The 21,651-nt window shown below is 40.7% G+C and overlaps 1 protein-coding gene across 7 annotated transcripts in view; it reads right to left on the bottom strand.

Annotated features, from left to right (window-relative positions):
- Positions 1 to 496: 496 nt before the first annotated feature.
- The window catches only part of LOC5579456 (AMP deaminase 2), a 94,065-nt gene continuing 72,910 nt past the window's right edge, over positions 497 to 21,651 (bottom strand). For 5 of the 7 annotated variants that reach the window (XM_021839467.1, XM_021839463.1, XM_021839464.1 and 2 more), the window contains 4 exons: positions 2,005 to 2,836; positions 1,489 to 1,940; positions 1,289 to 1,422; positions 603 to 1,229 (listed from right to left, as the gene is read on the bottom strand). In XM_021839467.1, the coding sequence (XP_021695159.1) occupies positions 939 to 1,229; positions 1,289 to 1,422; positions 1,489 to 1,940; positions 2,005 to 2,836 (1,709 nt within the window). In that variant the 3' untranslated portion in view covers positions 603 to 938. Of the gene's footprint in view, positions 1,230 to 1,288; positions 1,423 to 1,488; positions 1,941 to 2,004; positions 2,837 to 21,651 lie in introns of all 7 variants that reach the window. The other 2 variants (XM_021839461.1, XM_021839462.1) reach the window with 2 other exon arrangements.

Genomic DNA, 21,651 nt, shown 5'->3' with positions numbered 1-21,651 from the left:
TTGCAGCCCAATTGCTTTAGATAGTTTCTAAGAAAACTTCCAAGAGCAGAGAGAATTCGTGTACGCACAGCACGAAGGTACGATGCGCACTGTTTATCGCGCATTATTTTTAACGAACTGAGACCGATAGAGAAGTTCTTCGTCAGCGAATACCAAGCTGGGCCGCTTCAAAACAGACCAGATGATCCTAGATAAATTCCGGGAATATAGCTTGCAGACTTACCATCTGTTTATTGATTTCAAGGCGGCGTACGATTCAATGAAAAGAAATGAGCTGTGGCAGATAATGTCTGATCATGGTTTTCCGGTAAAACAAATTAGGCTGATACCTGCTACGCTGGATGGTTCGAAATCAAGTGTTCGGATTGCAGACAAGGCAAGGAGAGTAATTATTTCCATCACTCGGACACTCCTAGTAACTCCTCGTTCCTAGTACAAATGAAAATTGTGAACTGATAGGGCGCATTTCGGATAGGAATATTATAACGCGACAAAGTGGTAAATTCAAAACAGATACGTTTATTACTTCGATGAGACTTAGCAGAAATACAGAATGCAATCCACTACTGAAACGATTACCACAGAGCTTAATGCAAATTACATTTTTTGCAATTGCATTTTGTCTCGACACAATGCACAATAAGGGTTACATATGGGACTGTTCGTAAGTGTACGTACGTCATACATTGTTATAAACACGAATAAATATATGTATAGTTATGGTTCAGAATGGCTTTGGTCGGTCGACACACGCCGTAAATTTAGATTCAACAGTCGATAAATTCTCGAACTAATAAATATTCCTATCGATAGTAAATTTCATAAAAAAAGAAACAAAATCAACATCTCAGGTTACAATCAGTGCCATTGATTTCACATCACTTTGCTGCTACTTTAGTCCGTACAAAATAAACCGTTGTGGGTCCCGCCATATGTTCCTAGTTGGAAACTGCCAATCCCAGCGTCCGTTCGTTGTTCACCTTGAAGATGTTGGACAGCTCGTCCAGCAGCGACTCGTACCGGAAGGCAACCCGAATGTCCGGCACGTTCGTCCGGGTGATGTCGTTTCCGGCCACTCCCTCGCGGGTATAGTTCGGCCCGAGCCAGTGCTGCTTCATCTTGTGCGGGAAGCCACTCATCAGGACGCTGTTCCGGGCCAGTTCGCACATGTCGCACGAGCTGAGCTTCCACACCTGGGCCGCAATGCTGTACTCCTCCATGAGTGGTTCCTGTGGAGTTCGAAGAGGTTGAGTTAAGATGTTCCGTAGCTTTCGAGGAAGGGACTTACCTTGGTGTAGTGGAACTGCAGCGGGTCATCCGTGGACAGTGACACTACCAAACCGCGGGCCAGGTATTCCGGGAATGGATTGCGGTCATAGTTCAAGAAGAGGGAGTTGTTTGATAGTGGAGACATGGCGATACCTGGAAAAACGGTAAAAGTGTATGAGCAATCAAATTTTTACAAATCGCTGAGCATGAATCACTTACCGATTTGTGCGAGATAGTACAGATACTGCAATACCGGTACCTTCCGGAGCAGCAACCCGTGGGAGATGTTTTCCGCCATCAAGTAGCCACACACCAAATGCTGAACTGGCCCGGCTTCTCCACAATGGGGTCGCAGGACGAACGTGTTCATGCCGCGTTCCGATCGGAAGTGGTTCAGCACCGTCATGTTGGCATACATGTAGTAGATGTAGTAGGCATACGGTGGGTTCTCGTCGTCGGTCCACTGATCGGGCGTCGTAACGTCTCCGTCAAACAGCGGGTTCTCCGGTTTTGACTCGTCATCTACCGAATCGAATCCGATCACGTACTGCAAGAACTTGTGCAACTCCGGATACTGACTCGGGTTGTTGGTGGCGTCGAACAGCGGTTTGAACACATTTTCCAAAATCTGCTGGAACGAGTTCATCAGCTTGTTGGTCTTGAAGATGTCACTGAAATAGGCAAAGGATTTGTTAGAAAAAGGAAACTTCTGACAATAATCCACTATCAACTCACTAGAGCCGAGGAATTTGGATCAACCAGCGAATGTTGTCGGAGTACACGTTGCCCTCGATGGCCCATTTCGCAAGTTTGTGCCATTCGTCCGGCGACTTGCCGTAGATCGACAAACGCAACTCCGCGTTCTGGTACTTGCTCTCCTCGAAGTCACTGGCCACCTCTTTGATGATGTTGGCAAAGTACTTTCCGTTCAGGTAGTTGTCCGTCTTTAGGAAGACCTCCCGAAGTCGCGATTCTCCAATGGGATTGTACTTGGCGTTGAACTTGTCGAACCGGTGGAACGTGTTCCGATCGGCGTGCACGTCCAGCATGTCCACCGTCAGATCATACGTGGTCAGATTCATCGATTGGAACACTTGCGACAGGGTCATCTGCTGTCCCTTGGTTACCGTGACCACCTCGTCGGCGTAGTTTTTCAGCGTTTTCTTGATGAAGCGCAGCAAATGCTTCTGGTTCATGCAGCTGGCGGCGTGGATGTGAGTGTCTACTTTGCGGATGTTGTAGAAGTCCCTATGGGGGACAGCCTTCTGCGAGGCCAACTCGCGCAGTTCGTTCAACAGTACGTGCAGCTGAAACTTGGAGTAGAGGTAGCTGAGTCGACGATAGCAGAACGACTTCAACGGTCCGTCGGCAATCATAGAACACATCATCTGCATGTCCTGCACAAATTCCGGCAGCTTGGTGTACTCGTACGGGAGCGGTTCTTTGGCTTCGGAACTGGAGAACACCTCAAAGACGCCTGCATTCGAGCGGATGTCGTAGTTGCAGTCCTCAGGGAATTCGATCAACCATGGTGACTGGGTGCTCTGCGGTGGGTTCACTGGATGGTCTGCGTTTGGTTTGACGGGGAAGGGAATAGTTTATTAGAGAGAATTGCTGAACGTATGTGTTTCGAAGAAGATAAACTCGAGGCGTCCTGGGAGCCTTATTCGCAAACAGTTCTACTCAAAGATGTGATGAGTATACAAACATAAAACATGGACGACAATACAAAAAAATTGATAACATAATTTTCTGTTTAATTTACTTTATCATTTGATTGAAAGGTGAAGATTTACTATAGTTTTCAACATGATGTTGAAGACCGTAGAAAGGCTACGGATTGAGCGTTCAAAAGGTGATACATGAGACTCTGTGTCTTTATTCGCTTACGAAAAAAGGTAAGGTAAATTTCTTACAGAACACTACACTAAGAAGTTGTCTCTGTCCCAATGATGTTATAAAATGTGTTGAAAATCTCAATACCAATTACATCACTTTGTCAGATTACGACAGGTCTGGGAGTACTCGTAAACACAACAATAGGTTATTCAGATTTATCTTTATCAAACCTGACCCTTGAATTGATTCGTAGCCGTTTATATTGTTTCTACGAAAGGACCCTTTAAGACTCTGTATGAAAAATCATAAATTACAGAGAATGCTGACCTGAATCGGTCTCTCAAAACATCGAAGAACATCACATCAGCTGTGGTTCAAATTGAAATACGGTACCGTGGGGCAAGTGGGTAATGGAATTCGCATAGTTGAGATTCTTCAAATTCTAGAGACTTTAAATTGAAACAAATGAGGTCGTGTATATTTTTTAGCTTGACTCCCACCAAATATAAGCAGCATGCTGAAATAGATTTTTATGAAAAATTGAAGAAAAAAATACAGAAAATGTTTTTGAAAAATGTCTCTTTACTTTTCACTTTCCCCCAAAAGTGGGGCAAGTGAAAAGTTTACCGTTTTGAACAATAAATTCAAAAACAAACAGTTATATTCACGATTTCTATTAGCTTTAACATTTGTTAAGACTTCCCAATGAACAATAACATAAGTAACATGTAAACAAAGAAAATGTAATTCTTTTCACTTTAATTTTCTTCTCTTCAGTTATGTTAGTTGAAATGATTCGACAACATTATAAATGCAACATTTCCAATGTTAGTTCTTACATTATAGGACAGCAAGTGCATTTCTGCTCTGTAGAATTTCCACCGCTCGTTATTTGTTTTTGAGAAAGTCGGATATAACGTCGGATAACTCTTGGGGAGAAATCAAACGGAATCCTTCAATAACGTATTTAGAATCTTTTTTATGTGGATAGACCTATACCCCATTTTTATGTTTTGAACTAGCTTTACATAGACATTCCACGAGATTTCCGTGTGTTCTCTAATATTGCAACATTTCAGTCAACGTCCTCCTTTCAATTGGCTGCCCGAAGTAGACATATTAATATTGTAATGTTTGGTAACATCTTTTAGAGAAGTTCCATGTTTTCTAATAGTTTTTAACGCTTGAGTATAGTGTTTCTTGAATTATCAGCACGTTATGTTTTTCTATGATAATTGAAAACCATGTTTACTTATGGCTACTTAAAGAGAAAACACAAATTCAATCTCTAATGATAAACTTTTCACTTGCCCCACCTGATAAGAAAATTGACGGTGTTTAAATTCAGTTATTTTTAGGTCTACGTCAAATTAATTCTAAAACTTTTTTTATTGCAGTTTGAAACTGTCACAGAGGACAACTAAGAAGTGGTACAGGAAATTATTTTTCGCAACTTTTTTCCACTAAAAATATTAAAATAAGATTGTACGCCGCCAACTTGTTACGGAGTAACAGTTGACAGGTTAACAATTTTTCGCTCTATTATGCAATAATGGCTGAAAAATCTCAGAAATCTATTACCTATCGTATTGTTCTCAATGGCCTCAAAGGTTTACGCATGAGTTTAAAACGTTAATTCACATATTCAGTAAAATATATCAATTGTTTTCACTTACCCCATTTACCCACTTGCCCCGCGGTACCTTACTAGAACTACTGCGTTGGTTGAATTGAGATCTTAATAAAGTTACTGGAACTCTCGAAGATTTCGTTGGTTTCGTAGTTCCTACTTGATATCAGAAACTAGAAACACTTTACTTTTTACTTTATATCAGAAATCAGAAACACGGATTTAACTCAAAACCGCGGTCCGAATTCTTTCAGAAACGTAGACGACATGCTCTCAGAATCCCAGGCGGGATTCTCTCTGAAAGGTCCAAGATGGAATACATTTAATTCTAATTCGACTATTGAGCAACTAATAGTTTATTAATATAACTCTGAAAGGAATACTCTGAAAATCCGAGACGGTGTTCTCTTAGAATCCCAAACGGGCTTCACACAGAATCCCAGAAGAGATTCTCTCAGAATCTCAGACGTTATTCTCTCAGAATGCCAGACGGGATTCTCTCTGAATCTTAGACGAGATTATTTCAGAGCCCCAAACGAGAATCTCTTAGAATCCAAGATTGGATACTCTCAGTATCCCAGATGGAAAACTTTCAGAATTTAGGCGGGATTCTTACAGATCATGCTTGGTATGCTCGACAACGAAACAACATCAATGCGAGGAAAAAACGCCGCTCGGAAGAAGCGGAATGCGAAGTGATGGAACAGTTGTGTCACTCTCAAAAAATGCGTAAGTTTTAAAAAAAAGTCCATTGTGTAACTTCTAAACTCGCCCTCAGCACCATTCAGTTGTTCATCAAAATGCTGCCTCCATCTTTCGATCGCTTGAAAATGCTCTCACACTTCTCCCTGTATATCTTGACTCTCGGCATCAGTCTTTTTTTTTCTTATCCTACGAGTGCACTATGGGCGGGACCGCAAAACTGTGACAACGAATTCGAGATGAAACCCAACGCCAGCTTGTACTGTGAGTAGATATAATAATGTCATGAAATAATAAAATTTTACTATTATTAGTTTTATTAGGGAGATTTTCAGCCCGCGGCTGGTTCATCTCCTTCATAATAAAATATATTTTTCCGATAATTTTAAAATACACTCTAATATTTGCCATGACAATATTAATCGTGTAATAGAAAGGACCGTAAAAAAAATCTCAAAAACACCAAAATAGAGTAAAGTGGGGCAAAAGTTCGACCTTAGTGGTATAATCAAAGTTTCCAGGAAAACAATACCAGTTAAAACAAAACAAATGCCATACAGTGAATCTTCAACATATTGGCTATAATTTTGCTGAACAAACTTGTGTCAAAATATTTACTCATTTTTAGTTATAACAGTTTCAAAATTGATTGTCTTATTCGAACTTTTGCCCCACCGGTGGGGCAAGAGTTCGAATCTAGTGTGGGGCAAAAGTTCGCTGGCTAAAACACAAAATATCGATCCTTTTATGACAGGTATACCTTACACCAGCCGTAAACTTAAGTTTAACGAAAAATACACACTAAATTTTCATCAAAAAATTTCCCAAAACCAAGTCAATTGTAATATACTCAAAAATAGCAGTTTTTCGCAAAACATAGTGGAAATGTAAAATTTTGGTGACAATTTTCACACGATCAGACAAATTCAACTAAATTTGAAGATAATATGTGGATTTTAGGCAATTTGCAAATTTTTCCGTGATTTTATACATGGGTCGAACTTTTGCCCCACTATGGGCCAACAATTGTTTTCAAGCATTTATGCAAAAACTAATACACCTCAAAGCAACCTAATGATAGGCCTAGAAACGCCCTTACATAAAATATTGAAAATGATTTTATCTTCAATTAGTTCCATGCAACGAAAGTTTGACCAAACATTACAATATTCACGTCGAAAAACAACAAATAGCCATAACTTTTCCAAATCTCAATAGATTTTTATGATATTTGGAGTGAAAGTCTCTTACTTGAATAGCATTCGGACCACCATGACATTTATAAGATTTGTTTTGAATTGAGCTAGAAATCTTAAAAAGAAACTCTTACCCCACTCGAACTTTTGCCCCACTTTACTCTATACCTCTCTGGAATTTTGCAATCCGTTCCATCAAATATTGCTCTATGTTGCCTGAAAATTTGAGCTTGCGATTTTTTGCGCTTGTTGAGATATTAAGGTTCAAAAATTGCTCTATTTTTCAAGTTTTTTCATGATTTCTCAAGTTTTATGCGTCGTATCATTGAAATTTTTCCATCAAAGCTTGCGTTTGTTATATATTTATCAGCAAAAAATATTATATGACATGGTTCTTAGAAAAAATGTCAAATTCGGTGAAAAAATCGTTTTTCACTAATTTTCTCTAATGTTGCCAATAACTCGAAAACAGTAGGCTGTGGAATTTTGACGTCTTGGAGTGAGTTGTTTATTTTATCAAAATGAACAACTTTGCCGAACATGACAAGTCTCTAGAACGTCAAAGTAAAAAGTTAGATTGTGGCGCCACCTATGCGGACGATTAACGAACTATCCGTTTATGTCAGTAGATGGTCCTCGTTGTTACAAAAAACTTTGCCGAAGACACCAAATACCGGGAACGTTTCGTTACCGAGTTATTAATTTTGTCCCGCCAGATTGCGTCCCTGCCCAATAGTGGACTGGCATGAGATTAGAGTTCTCGGTCTGCTACACTGAGGCAAAAATACTTAGATTTTCCATAAATCATGACTTGTGAATCAACCACATTATGGTTCCATTGGACGCTTAACCATTTCGAAAATGGGATCATACGTTTCATAAGTGAGAGCTTTAAACTATTTAAAAGCCATCTCACGAAATATTTTTTCTAGCGATCGCTAGAGCAACTGCCCCGCTATCGATGTTGGGTACAAGTTAGTAGAGAGTAGGTCACATGTTATCAAAACATGTCATTTTTTGAGCACGCCTAAAATTATAGGCAAACATTATTAATAATTGATAAATTAAATTATGCAATTTTCATTAAATTGGTTACAGATTTTCATTGGTTGACTTATGAAATTTAGCATTAAAATTCTTCACCAAAATCATAAGTAAAACTTGAGAATTTCAACAATAATCGTTGTGGCGCCAGATCATAATTATTCCTTAAGAAATTATTAAGTTTTTTTTGCCTCAGTGTATAACGAGGTGACAATATTCGACTCGAATGAAGTGACTGTGCAAAAGCAAATGGGGTATCTCCTCATTCGAATCGACTATTGTCACCTCACTATACAAGCACGAGAAATCGTATCTCATGCAACTCGTAGAATAAGCCCAAAAAGCAACGTTCTGCAAGCATTTTCACGAAATCGAAAGGTGGAAGCTACATTCCAATGACCACCTGAATGGTGCTGAGGGCGAACTTCCCCACTTCAAAGGAGGTTAAGGATGCCATTCGACAGCTCAAGAACAATAAATCAGCTGGTATGCCGATAGCTGAACTCATCAAGATGAGCCAGGAAAACTTTGCCATTTATCTACACCGGTTGATAGGTTCAATGTGTAAAACATAACAGCTACTAGAGGAACAAACGCTCCTTATAGAATAAAGGCGACAAATTGGGGTTTTGGAACTTCCAAATGATCACCATTATAAATGAGACCTACTGTTGCGAAACTGGCAACCTCGCCAGAGCGAAAACCCAGTGGGAATCGACTTGAAGATCGATCAACCCGAGATTACAATGATAAAACCACCAGCCACGTTGAAAGCTTGGGCTCAGCATCTACCAGTGCTAGTCGGCGAGTTAGGTTGCAAATACATTTACAGCGGCTCGAAGAGGAGCAAGCCGTTCAGAAGAAAAAGGCAGCACTCGAAATCGTAGCAGAATATACCAGGAAGAAGTTCGGGGTTCTGGATGCGTCAATAGCGGACGATGCGTCCGCAGCAAAATTAATAGAGGAAAATCCGACCTGCAGGTACGTGATTGAATGGAAAACCTCAACATTGTACTTGAGAAATGCAAACAAAAGTTGCCTCAAACGTCCACGGAGAGCAGGAAGGCGCGGGCGGTGGGGAGATTGGAGATACGGGTCCTGAGAAGGATCAAACCAAACCCAACACTCTACCTCGAGCAGCAAAAATGCCAGTGTACGTCGAGAGATTGAAGAGTGACCAAGGAATGCACCAGTTAGACCAGACATCGAATGCCGAAGACGTAGAGGAGTTACGACGAGCCGCTCTACAGTTGGGGGTCCGCTACATGGAATGACTCGATGGTTGGATGTTCGCTGGTTGGAAAATATTCCAACTAAAAAGCACTCGAATGTCAACAGAAAATGTCAAACTGACTTTGACGTCTGAGTACCGTCGCATTGCAGTCTCCATATATAGAACAAATGTGTATGTATATGTGCGTTTCGTGACGATTTGCGCTGCAGATGCGTTAGTGTGGAGCATCGGATTCGCTAGATGGAAGGCAGTCGTGTTCCAACCAGCGAATCCCCGCTGTACTCCATAATTAACACTTCAGTAGTCGCGCTGTTTTTTTTTTGTACAACAGTGTTGAAAAAACCTCGCTCATCGTACACAGCATCAGCGTGGTGGTTTTTACGGTGGAAAATCATGCGACGACTGAAAGGTTAAGAACTTCCTGTCGAAAATGTTCATTTTCCAGATGAAATTCGGAGGCAGTCAGAAGCTCCCATGTTTCCTGTAGCACTCGGTACCACACCTCAACAACTTGCTGCTCGACAAATCTTGCCTGTGGATACAGTGATGGCGAGAACATGATTCGGTTGCAGCGTTGTTTGAAAGGTGCAGCCCGGAAAGCTACGCCAAGTCGTCTAATTCTCCCTGCTTCTGTACCCCACGTGAGTGAAGGACTTCGCATGCGCTATGAACGATCTGAACTGCTGATCGAGCCAGTCAGAAGTACGCCGAGTCCCAAGGCTGATAAGTTCGACACCATAATCGAGTATGGAACAAAAAATCATACTCTGTGACCATATTACCGCTGCCAATCTATTGGATCATCTGGGCAACCCAACCCTACTGAAAGATTTGGTCGAAAAGCTGCCGACAGAGTAGAAAATGCGATGGGCATCGTACCGGAAGAATCGGCATCTGATAAACCTTCAAACGTTCGGCGAGTAGGGTAAATGATGGCTTCGGCACCCTGAGGGTATTTTCGGCAACACTAACTTATCGTCCTTGTTAGAATTTATCTACGGAACAAGGGTTACCTTCAATGTACTCAACATGTTCCTTGAACTATAATCTTCCATATAAATCACATTCTTGACGAAAATATTATATAACATGGGTTTTATTATTAAATGAAATAAATGCTTACGAAATCATCGTCATTCGTGAGCTGCCGAACAGAACAACACAAGAACAGCTTAGGAAAAACTCACCACTTCGAAAGGTCCAATTCTCCGCTCCAATGCCATTTTTTTCACAAAATCTACGCACCGATCACTTATGCACAATTAAACTTTTGATTGGTCTATAAAGCACTCGAAAATACTTAATTTTTATGCTTCAAATCACAAGTAAAAATTAATGAACTTTGTTTTCCTCGGCAATCACTTTCTATTACTGCACCAGGTTGCCAGAAAACCATATTCAATTGCGGTGTAATTATTATTCACGATTTAAATTCACAGAAAAGATCGAACACATCTAATTAATTTATTGGAATTATGCAACAAAGCATGCATGGGTAATAATTGAGTCTTTCAATGCCTTCCTTATTTGAAGATTGTAGCGCATAAACTTCAAAATACTGAGAAACATATAAAATATACGTCTTTTAATAGGTTAACTATTTTGGCAACACTCCTGTTGTTCTACAGGCAATCAGTGGATGATGAGATTGTGTAAAAACAAAAGTGAGTAGATTTGAAAAGGGTCTATTCTGATTTTCTCATACACTGAGAAGAATATGAACCTTAAAAATTACCGGCAAGGTTTGGATTTTGATCCGAATTAGCTGATCGAACCATATTCGGAGAATGATATTAAAAACAAACAAAAAAATTAAATCCTGGGACATCGCAATCGGATTTTTTTAATACACCTCAACATCTTTTTACGACTGTTATCGGGGGGTCGTTAAAAAAATCTGGGTAATAATAATGTTTTTGAAAAATGCAACGTCTCTATGCGGAAATACTGATTCGGGATATTCGGCAAAGTTGAAGCATGGGTTGAGAACTTTCCAAAATGGCCGTTCAAGTTTTCATATTTTGGTAATAGATGGCAACACTGCTCGATTGTTATCAAAAGAGCCAATTTTATGGGGGTGTGATATGCAAATACAAAAAAAAAAAAAAAAATCAATGATGACGGTACCGAATGTTGATCAAAGTTGAAGGAAGTGTTGCGTGCTATACAGTCGGCCGAATCACAAATGTTCATGTGGCTGGCAGCACTGTTCAAGAAGAATAAGGAAAAGATCAAAACCATAAAACTTGAGCGGAACAGAAAAATAGAATGCTTAGCAACATAGTAATACTCTTCAACTGTAATCCAGTTTTTCATGAAGGGTTCAAAATTTTGTCGTAGCTGGCAACACTGCTTAAGTGAAATTGCGTCACCGGCAGTACAAGTGTGCATGCAACTTTTGTTTTGCGGATAGCTCAGGATCCTGACCACTTAGAAAGATGGCGTCTTCGGCAAAGTTGTTCAAGAGCTCAAGGACTATCATTATTCTGGCCAAGAGATTCGAGATTTGGCCACCAGGCGGCGCTAGTGAGCGTAGAATTTTTGTTTTGCGGATATTTCAGGATCCTGACCACTTAGAAAGATGGCGTCTTCGGCAAAGTTATTCAGTAGCTCAAGGACTATCATTATTCTGGCCAAGAGATTCGAACACCAGGCGGCGCTAGTGAGCGTAGAATTTGTGTTTTGCGGATATCTCAGGATCCTGACCACTTAGAAAAATAACGCCTTCGGCGAAGTTGTTCAGAAGCTCAAGCGCTATCATTATAAAAGCTATACGATTTAAAATTTTGCATCCTGCCGGCGCTAGTGAGCATGAAACTTTTGTTTTGCGGGATCCTGACTACATAGACATGGCGTCTTGGGCAAAGTTGAGCTTCTCAGCAAGTTTATCGAAGACGCCATCTTTATAGGTAGTCAGGATCCTGATATATCCGCAAAACAAAAGTTTCATGCTCACTTGTGCCGCCTGGTGGCAAAGTTTTGAATCTCATAGCTTTTATAATGATAGTCCTTGAGCTACTGAACAACTTTGCAGAAGGCGCCATATTTCTAAGTGGCCAGGATCCTAAGATAACCGCAAAACAAATGTTTCATGCTCATGCTTCAGTGGTAGAATTCCGCAATTCAGTGATGGTGGTGCTAGCCCTTGAACTACTGAACAATTTTGCTGAACATCATGATCATCTATTTTGAATACTTTGTAAGATATTTGTCATTTATAAAAACGGTCGTTAATCTGAATTTCGGTCGTTAAAAAGTGGTCGTAAAACGAACCGTCGGTAAAAAAACGGTCGTGAAAAGAGGTTGGACTGTAATACCATTCATTCTCTCGGTAATAACTTGGTGAAAGAGCGTTCAAGAGCAGCAACCTTTACATACCAAAACCATATCGAGCCATCAAGCTTGTCAATGAATAGTTCAATTCACGGTGAAATTCTTGACATTAAAAAAAAATGAAAACAACTATGCAAGTACCACCGTTGGGGGTGAGATTTGGCCAAAAATGCGTAAGTTCTCATTTATTTTTAAATAACTTTCGCAATTTAACTTGATATGTTCGGTTAAATATGAGAATACGTTGCAAAAGCTGATCAAATAATTGAAATCTGATTATTTTCCTTGAAATAGGAATCATTTGAAAACTGGCCCAAACTCACCCCTTCGAGAAGGTGATATTGGGCCAAACAAACTACACTCAGGAAAACGAACTATCGATAAACATAGGAACCCCATATGAAAATTTGCCACAAGAAATTGGATTGAAATTCATAAATTTACGTCATGGAACCGAAATCTGAAAACAAAACTAGTTTTCGCGGCAACCTGGAATCGAACCAAGGACCTTGCTTAGTTTTGTAACAAAAACTACCCAAAAACATGATTTTTTAAAGAAAAAATCGAATTTCTTTGGATTATTTTTAGGTTTTTTTGCCGAATATTACATGTTTCATATAAAACTTATGTTTCTAAAGCATTTTGTTTGAATTACAAGTTGAATAGTGTATTTTTTTAACATGTGCAAATATATCATTGTTTCAAAATTATTTAAAAAATGTTGCCAAGTCCTTTTCAAAGGTTTAACAAATAAGGAAAACCAGTTTCAGCTTTAAGAATATTGTTTAACTGATAAAAATTAAAATTTTGAATATCTTGGACAAAACAGTAAAATGCGGTGTATGCAAAGTTTGAACACAATTAAATAAGCTTCAAAACCATGCAAAAAGATTTGGAATCGGTTGAGTATTCATGAAATTATGGTCAAACAAAGATATTTTTTCAGTAAAATTGGAGTAAACTACTTTTTATGGAAACTAGTTTTGATTTTACACAAATTTGATGCTCTACAAAGTTTTCAAAAAAAAAAAAAAAAAAAATTAAGGTAATGGTGCTGAAATTACCGAAGTTATGGTGACTTCACTGAAGGCCATTTTTTATAACTTGAAAATTCACCTCCAAGACGCTTGCACCTCTAAATTTTAATATTTTTGGCTCAAACTTCGAGGTTTCTCTACTAATATGATTAGAATTCAGAAGAGTACACGAATTTTTGGTTTTGAGAACTTTGGAAAAATAAGCCGCACCCTAAATAGACTGTAGCGCATGTGCGAGTAGCAAATAGGAGCATGCATGTAACTCATTCAAACGCAACTCTGAAATTCAAGTAATCCGATAATCGCGTTCCGTGGATTTTTCTTGCAGAGCACAATATTAAGAATCAATTAACCATGACGTCACGCTACAACTTCTAGGTTGGATTCGCACCTGCTGCAAGTTTATTACCTTGACATGGCAATTAAGCCGAAATGCTGCCATAGTGAGATTGAATACAAAATTTATTCGATGAAATAAATGAAAATGAAATTAGGCAGTGTCCATTTATGATATAACGTTAAAATGTACAATTTTCGACCATAGAGGTCCCCAAGCAAACTGCCACGAACACCAACGCACAATCAATCTTACACAAGTCGATTTCCTCAGAATGAAAATGTATCGATGTTTGTTTGACGTTATTGAGCTTTCGGTCAACAGCAGGCCAACAAGGAAGTGGTTGTTTTGCAGCAATTCTGTTTATATTTGGATTCTCACAGCAAACAAAAGCAATGTTGTGACAGTTCTCACAGCAAACAAAGAAAATTTAGTCAACATTGCACTACTACGCAGGCAACTGGATTGGTCTATTCCCCCTCCGCAACGGTCTTTGCATGAAAAAAAAAAAATGTGTTTGAGCCGCAACGTTTGAGCCTACTCCCCCTCCCCCTAGAGCGTTACGTAATATGTGGACGGCGCCTTAGTCTGCATAAATTTAGTGGCGTTGTGTTTTCAATTTGAATCTCCGCTATTTTATTTCTAACTGCAATTATTTTCTCAGTGTAGTCTGTATTTTTCTGCATTGGCCCTTTCAACGAGTAGAACATAATGAGTAACGTTTAATTTCAGGAATTGTCAACAAATACGAAATGTTACCAATACATAAACTAGTTTTTGCGCAGTTTTAGATTGCCGAAGTGAACATTTTTGTTGCCGACAATAGTAATTGCATTGCCGATAAAAGAACAAGTGCCTCGTGACTTTGGTGAGGAAAAATAGAAGATTAAGAGAACAAAATAGTGTTTTAAGTATAACAATCAATAAACGAAGAGAGCTCAAGTGTAGTTCAGGTGTCTCCTGCTAATTGTTGTGCTCCATTGTTGCGTAAAATTGCCTTTTTAAAAGTTCAGCTGCTTAGGCTGCCGACAATACGTAAGTTCCCCTATATGGAAGAAGTCGTCGCTGATGCGTGCAGCGTATCTTGCTATGGGGGGAGTGAACATGAACGATACCCGAAGCGGGGAAGAGGAAATACACTTGACAGGAACAGGAATGTTGGAACCAGAGATATCGTGGGTTCCACCAGGGGGAGGACGTTGCGAAACTGGCAACCTCGCCAGAGCGAAAGCCCAATGAGCGAACTCTTGACAGAATGGGATAATGACAATAGGAACGTCAGGGAGCGATATGATAAAAGGTACCTAAAGCTATCGATGCATCGATAGATATTATGAGAATCGTTTCGTGGGTAAGAAGTATGCATCAGTTATTACTTAAATTACCATTATCACTATATCAACTGTTTATTCGTAGCCTAAAAAATAACTCAATCGAAGATATCATCATTGCCGGGGATCATTGCTTGAATTGGTATATAAGGACTGAAATTGTGAGTTGAGCCCATCATTGATTGTATTTCATTCAAAAATGAATACATACATTTCAGCTTGTAGCTGGTGCTAACAAGATTCAGCGTTTCATCCCCAACTCCTACAAAGTCTTATTCTAGATCATCTTCCGTCGACTGTCACCCTGTCACACTCCAGTTCGTTTAAATCCCGCTCCATAACATGTTATGCAAAGAAGCAGTTTCAAAAACTGAAGAAAAGCTTTCAACAGATGCAGTCAACTTATTTGCTTCGCGGATGTTTTTGACATTGTCGGCCGAACATTCGAAAAGGTGGTGGACGTCTACAACCGCCTAAATCGTGAGGCAGCAAAAGTCGTCATAATAGATGAAGTTGTGATCGATGAGTTCGACTACCATGGATCTATGCTGACGGCTGGTATTATGTCGTAAAATACGGAGTGTAAGTCTTCTACTGAAATGACATGCGGACTGTGCTCGAGAAGAACCGGGAAGCTCTTAGGATTGCAGGAAAACCATGTGTGATGGCGGATACGCGCAACAGAGAAACGGTGCGGCCATAGTAACGCGTCCGCGTCCGCGAACGCGATGCGATCAAAGGATTTCCTGTTGTTGATATTCTGCTTTGCGGGCTCGCACACGCGCACGCATCGCAAGACGCGTTCACTATGGCAGCACCCAAAAAAAAGCGTCGAAGCAGAAACGAAGAGGAGATCGATACTGCGCCGTGATTACAATAGATGTGAAAAGTGCCTGTTGGGATGCCATCGCCACAGCAGTGCACAGAATACAGGCCCCGACTATCTGTGCAAGGTCCTGTAGAGCTACTTCCAGAGCAAAATCCATGGATCTTTGCTGATGATTGGTATTACGCGTTGCAAGAAAAATTTTGATTCCAAGAAAATCCAGAGTTACTCATCGCTAAATTTACCATCAGAATAATCATAGCCACCGATGCTTACAAAATTTAATATTTTTGTTTATGCTGAATGAGCTGTTACGATTGATTTGATCGGTTCGACGGATTTCGCATGAAACCTCGTCGAAAAAACTTCAAAAACGGATTGAAACATTGACAAAGCGATCCCTACATGTGAGACACATAGATGGGAATCGAACACGTTGCGATCTTTAGCATTTGAGAAATCTAAGAAAGGAATCCGTAGCATATTGTTTTACAATTAATTTCTTCTAACATGGAGTTTTATGGCAAAAATTACTATGGATTCACCCCAACATTCACATACATGAAAATGATGTGTATTCCAGACGTTTCGCTATTTACCAAAAGGAATCAACTAACTCCAATCCCATGTACTGCGGCAAACTTTTAAAACCTTCCAGCTAACGTATCGGTATGTTGTGAATCTGTGATGTCAATTGAATCACGTTAGAAACAAGTGAATTTGGCACCGCTCAAATGTCAGGTTAGTAAACTCGTGCATTGGTCCATTTGCTCTATGCGAAGATTGCTCGCTGCGCGTTATTTCCGCGAGGTAATCCAAATTTTTAAATTTCCCTGCAATATTAATATGGTCTCAAAGCCCTGTTACAATTTCAGTGCCAAACGCTTGAGTTTAGGCCAAAAACATACACTCAGGCAAAATAATTAACGAATTCCATAAATTTTCCCTTATGAAGCATTGAAAAATCTATAAAAACCTATTTCAGAAGGCTAATATGGATTTCATATCGTTAAAATGGTAATCATAATTGAGAAAATAGTTAATTATAATGAACATTTACAAATTTAATTGCGCGCCTTATGATTTCCATTGCCGTCATTAGTCATTTCCTCAATGATACCATCTTTCATAAGGCTATTATGGATTTCATATTAGTTCGATGAAAAGCATAATTGTGAAGAATGATAGACCTCATTAACGTGTATCAATTTCATTAGGTCACCTTATGATTCACATAGCTGTGACTAGTGTGAAAAACTCATAAGGTTGTTATTATGAAAAATTGCAATTGGAAGCATTGTATTAGACGCTGATTGCGGATTTATGTACAGAAGCACCATCAATTTGTTCAAAGATAATAGTTACGGGGGAAGGAACTACGACAATGAACAAAGGTGGAAATTGTAAAAAAAAATAGAAAAAGAAAAATTAGTTTAATAAAAGGAGAATGAGGATTCTGATGTATTGCATATTTCATTATTATCTGTTTTAAAATGAAAATGGCTGTAAAACGTGTAAAAATTGAATTTTTATCCTTCGTCGCGTCGCAGCTCAATATGCATCAGTACTTTACTACATATTGTTGTAAATCGAGTAGCAACACGACAAAGTTGTAAGTGTTTGATTTGCCAATTGATAGTGTTAAGGTGATTTTGTATTTTGTTTGTACGTTAAACCGACAGGAAATATTCGTAGTAGTTGTGTAGTTTTTTTCCCAGTAGCACTAGGCATACAGCTAGGGCAAGCATATGTCAGCTGACCGTAACCATTCAGGCTACCACCCACCGAGCTCCCAAAACCCACCACCAGATGTCTGGTAGCATAGCGTGCATGGGCATGGGCGGCCATGAGGGGTGGCGAAATGGGGGCCATCGTAGATATCCCGAACGAAAAAGGGTAATGACCGGCGACCTAGTCAATCCTCTTGGGAAAAATGCAGATGACTGGTCGTTCACTTGCCCGGATACAGCTGAAGAGAGTAGTCGAAAAGCTAGTTTGGATATTTGGGTTTATTCTACGACTTGCGTGAGGTGACAATTGTCGGTGTCTTATAGCGAGGTGACAATTCTCGACTCGAGTGAAGTGACTCGCCATGTAAATCAAATGGAGAGTCACTTCACTCGAGTCGAGAATTGTCACCTCGCTATACGACACCGACAATTGTCACCTCACGCCAGTCGTAGAATAAACCCAATTGAAAGTTAAACGAAAGATTTTGTGAGAAAGTAGTGAGCGGAGAGTGGACACCAGGACCCCGCCGTTTTTTGGTATAGAAACCACATAATTTCTATTACCGCCCTACGCCATCCTAGAGCCATATTCCGGGTAGATTCCGGCACCGTCGTTGGCCGAAGACCGATCCGACAACATATCGGTAGCCTAGGAGGCGAAGAGGGTCCCAGAAGGCTGCAGCCGAAGTTCCCCAAGCCAATCCGAGGATAGCGTGGCCAGACGTGGCCGAAGGACACTGGTGTGGTAGGAGAACGCCGGCGGCCGATACCAGGCCGAAAGGAAGGAGTGGACAGGTGGTAGCCGGAAGAATAAGAGGCCCCAAAAGTTAACAGGTCAGATTAGTCTGTAAGAAAGTGTAGCAAAGAAGTGTATAGCGAGGAGTAGATGGTAGAAGAAATACAGCCTGTGGAGGAAAATAAAGTTCGAGGTTTTAGTGAAGTGCTTGGGTTTTCCTAAATTACTAGTGCGAAGATTCCCTGTCCGCGGTAGACTTAGGTGAACGTGCCGACCCTGAGGCAGTTGAGTCGGGGAGTCTCTAAGACGCTCCCGATTGGCTGACCGATACTTACAAAGTAGGTGAAAATTCGATTTCCACACGTTAGGAAATCAGTTATCTAATATTAAGTAGATGAACACATAGGAAATTCTGTAAATATTCAGAATGAAATGTATTGTCCACGAGGTATAAAAAACGAACTGTGGAATAATAATTAGTGTCATAAAAACTAATGTAGTTTATACTGCCCATACTCGCATAACAGTCCCATTTATATAGGAAATCCCATAGACTATGGGACTGTTATGCGAGTATGGGCAGTATACTGCTAATAGAAGAAATTCTTAAATTATCATTTCAATTATCATAATGCTGTTTTATGAAATAAGCAAGACACCCCATTGGCATAATTCAGATCAATTCATAAGGTGAATCAATGAAATATTTACCGATTTCTTGTGGCAAAAAAACATAAGGGAAAATAATGGATATTCATAATATTTTTGCCTGAGTGTATGTTTACTCAGTTTTTTTTTTAAGCTTTTCGTTTGTTTAAGTCCAAAAAACACTTTTTTAATTTTTTTTTCTAGATTTTGTCACACCCCTTAGCTTAAATTCAAGTTTTGGGTGTATTTTGTTTTCCGTGTCCCTTCCGAAATATCAGATAGGAACAATCCTTGTGTTAAAACTAAAAGCTCTGTGGTGTTTTTGTCGACTAAGCGAACGTCAAACACGATCAAAAGTGTTAAGGTTCATTTATGGTCCCATTTTTTAAATTAAAGTTTAAATATGATATAGCCGTTATTTGAACGGAAAAAAATGCTGAAGTAGTTGCTGTAACATGCTCTTTCGTGTTAGGGACGAATGACCTTCTGGTTAAAGTCCCTCTTAAACAACAACAACAACAACAACAAAGCTCTTTCGTGTTTTTAATCAAAACAAGTTTTCATTAAATATTTTAGGATTCTATTTAAAGTAGTAAAATACGGAGTGTAAGGAGAACTTGGAAGCTCTTAGGGTGATCACGCCTGGGGCTTAGGACCATCATTGGCGACGTGCAGGAAACCATGTGTGATGGCAGAGGAATAAACAAAGAAAGCGTCGAAGCAGAAACTAAGAGGAGATCGATAATGCGCCGTGGTTACAATAGATGTAAAAAAAAGCATTCAACAGCGCTTGCTGGGAAGCCATCGCCACGGCACTGCACAGAATGCAGGACCCTGACTATCTGTGCGAGAACCTGAAGAGCAACTTCCAGAGCAGAATCTTGGTGTACGAAACAAATGAAGAGCAGAAGTCAATGTAAGTGACAACGGGCGTCTCTCAAGATTCCATGCTCGGTCCAACTCTTTGAAACGGGATGTAATGATGGAGTCTTGACACTGCGGCTACCCAAAAAGAAGATTGAGGTGTTACTAGTCAGCAACTGCAAGGCGGGTCAGCAGATGGAGTGCAACAATGAGAATGCGAGTGCGATGTCGTCAGATGCTGAATGCGTTATAGCCGGTGTGATCCCCATTTGCATCACTTAGGCGGAGGATATCGAGTGCTACCAACGAAGAGACGTCAGAAAAGTACGGTAGATGATCAGATTCGGATCTATGGCGAAGTGGCAGCACGAGTGGGACTCCGCGGAGAAAGGAAGATGGACCCGCCGGCTCATCCCAAACCTGTCGGCGTGGATGAATAGGTAGCATGGAGAAGTGAACTTCTACCTGACACAGTTCCTATCAGGTCATGGATGTTAGCTCATGAGTGTCACCACACTGCTCAGGTTGCTCAATCATCGAGGAGACACCGCAACATGTAGTTTTTGACTGCCCAAGATTCGCGGAAGTGCGGAACGAAATGCGCGGAAGCAGCGATGGAGTACTAAACCCCGACAACATCGTGCAGAAAACGTGTCAACACGTGAGTACCTGGCAACAAAAATGACGAGTGAACCAGAGGGCGTCGAGCACCGATTGGAGTAGACTAGATCCTCCTTCGGCACTAAACTGACCAGCATCGAGTTAACTGTCGGGATAGACTAGGTCCGCCGTTGGGGAATAGTTGAGTAGACCACGAATTAGCACAGGCAAATGGTCGTCGGGGCACCTCTGCTGGAATCGCAGGACCGACGCATCTGCCCGGCCAGCTTCGGATTAGACTAAGTCCACCGTCGAGGACTGGTTGAGTAGATCGCAAAGTAGCCCCGAAATGGTCGTCGAGGCGCCCGTGAACCGGAAGTTTCTCTCCACCGGAATCGCTGGGCCGACCTCGACATCTACTCGGATATCATCGCTTCGGAAGATCTTACGTGGATAGATCCACTGTCGGGGATTATTCTGAGTAATACGTAGCGTATTACCGGCTTGAGTCGTCGGAGCGCCAGTGAACCGGAAGCCATTCTTCAACCGGAATCGTTGGGCCGACTTCGGCACTCTACCGACCAACAACGCGTAACGTTACTTTCGGAAGATATTCCTCCGTCGGGGAACTCTCTATCGGAGTAGGCTAGATTCACCGTTGGGTACGATAACGACGTACCTCCGGCTTTGGATCGTCGGGGCGCTTGTGTACCGGAAGTAACCCCTCAGCCGGAATCGCAAGATTGACCTCGGTATCCAAGCGGTCTGCCAGAAAAGCATGACGGGCAGCGCTGTGGAGTCCAGAGAAGCAACAAGCACATGAGCATCTATCATCCGTCACACATGGCCCGGGCGTGTGGCCGGACCAAAAATGTAAGTGACGTTGCAGAGATAAATCGCAGCATGAGCCAGAGGTGACGAAATGGCGTAGAAGCGTCAATAAGCCCTCAGCCCCCTGAAGTAGTACCATGAGGTAGTTCCGGGTGGGTACATTGGACTTGTAGTCCAAGGCAATCAATGGTTCTTTGTACCACACTCGAGAAGTGCATCCGTAATAGACCATTGAGTGAGAACTACAGAGCCTAAGCCCCATTACCACCCAGATAGCCTGATTAGATGAAAGTTTCTAGCTTTGCTGTAAAATTTCTAATAAAAAGTGGATAAAAATGAAGCTTTGCATCAGTTCTGGAAGCTAAGATGAGGTCTTCTAGATGTCTAAACGCAAATCAACCAAAGATCTCGACAAAAATTTGCTAAACAGTTTATCAGGATCGTATTGAAGATCTTATCAAAAA

Source organism: Aedes aegypti, chromosome 1 (assembly GCF_002204515.2).
Source record: "Aedes aegypti strain LVP_AGWG chromosome 1, AaegL5.0 Primary Assembly, whole genome shotgun sequence".
In the NCBI taxonomy this organism is placed as follows: Eukaryota; Metazoa; Arthropoda; class Insecta; order Diptera; family Culicidae; genus Aedes; species Aedes aegypti.
This window is presented reverse-complemented; position numbering and strand designations above follow the sequence as displayed.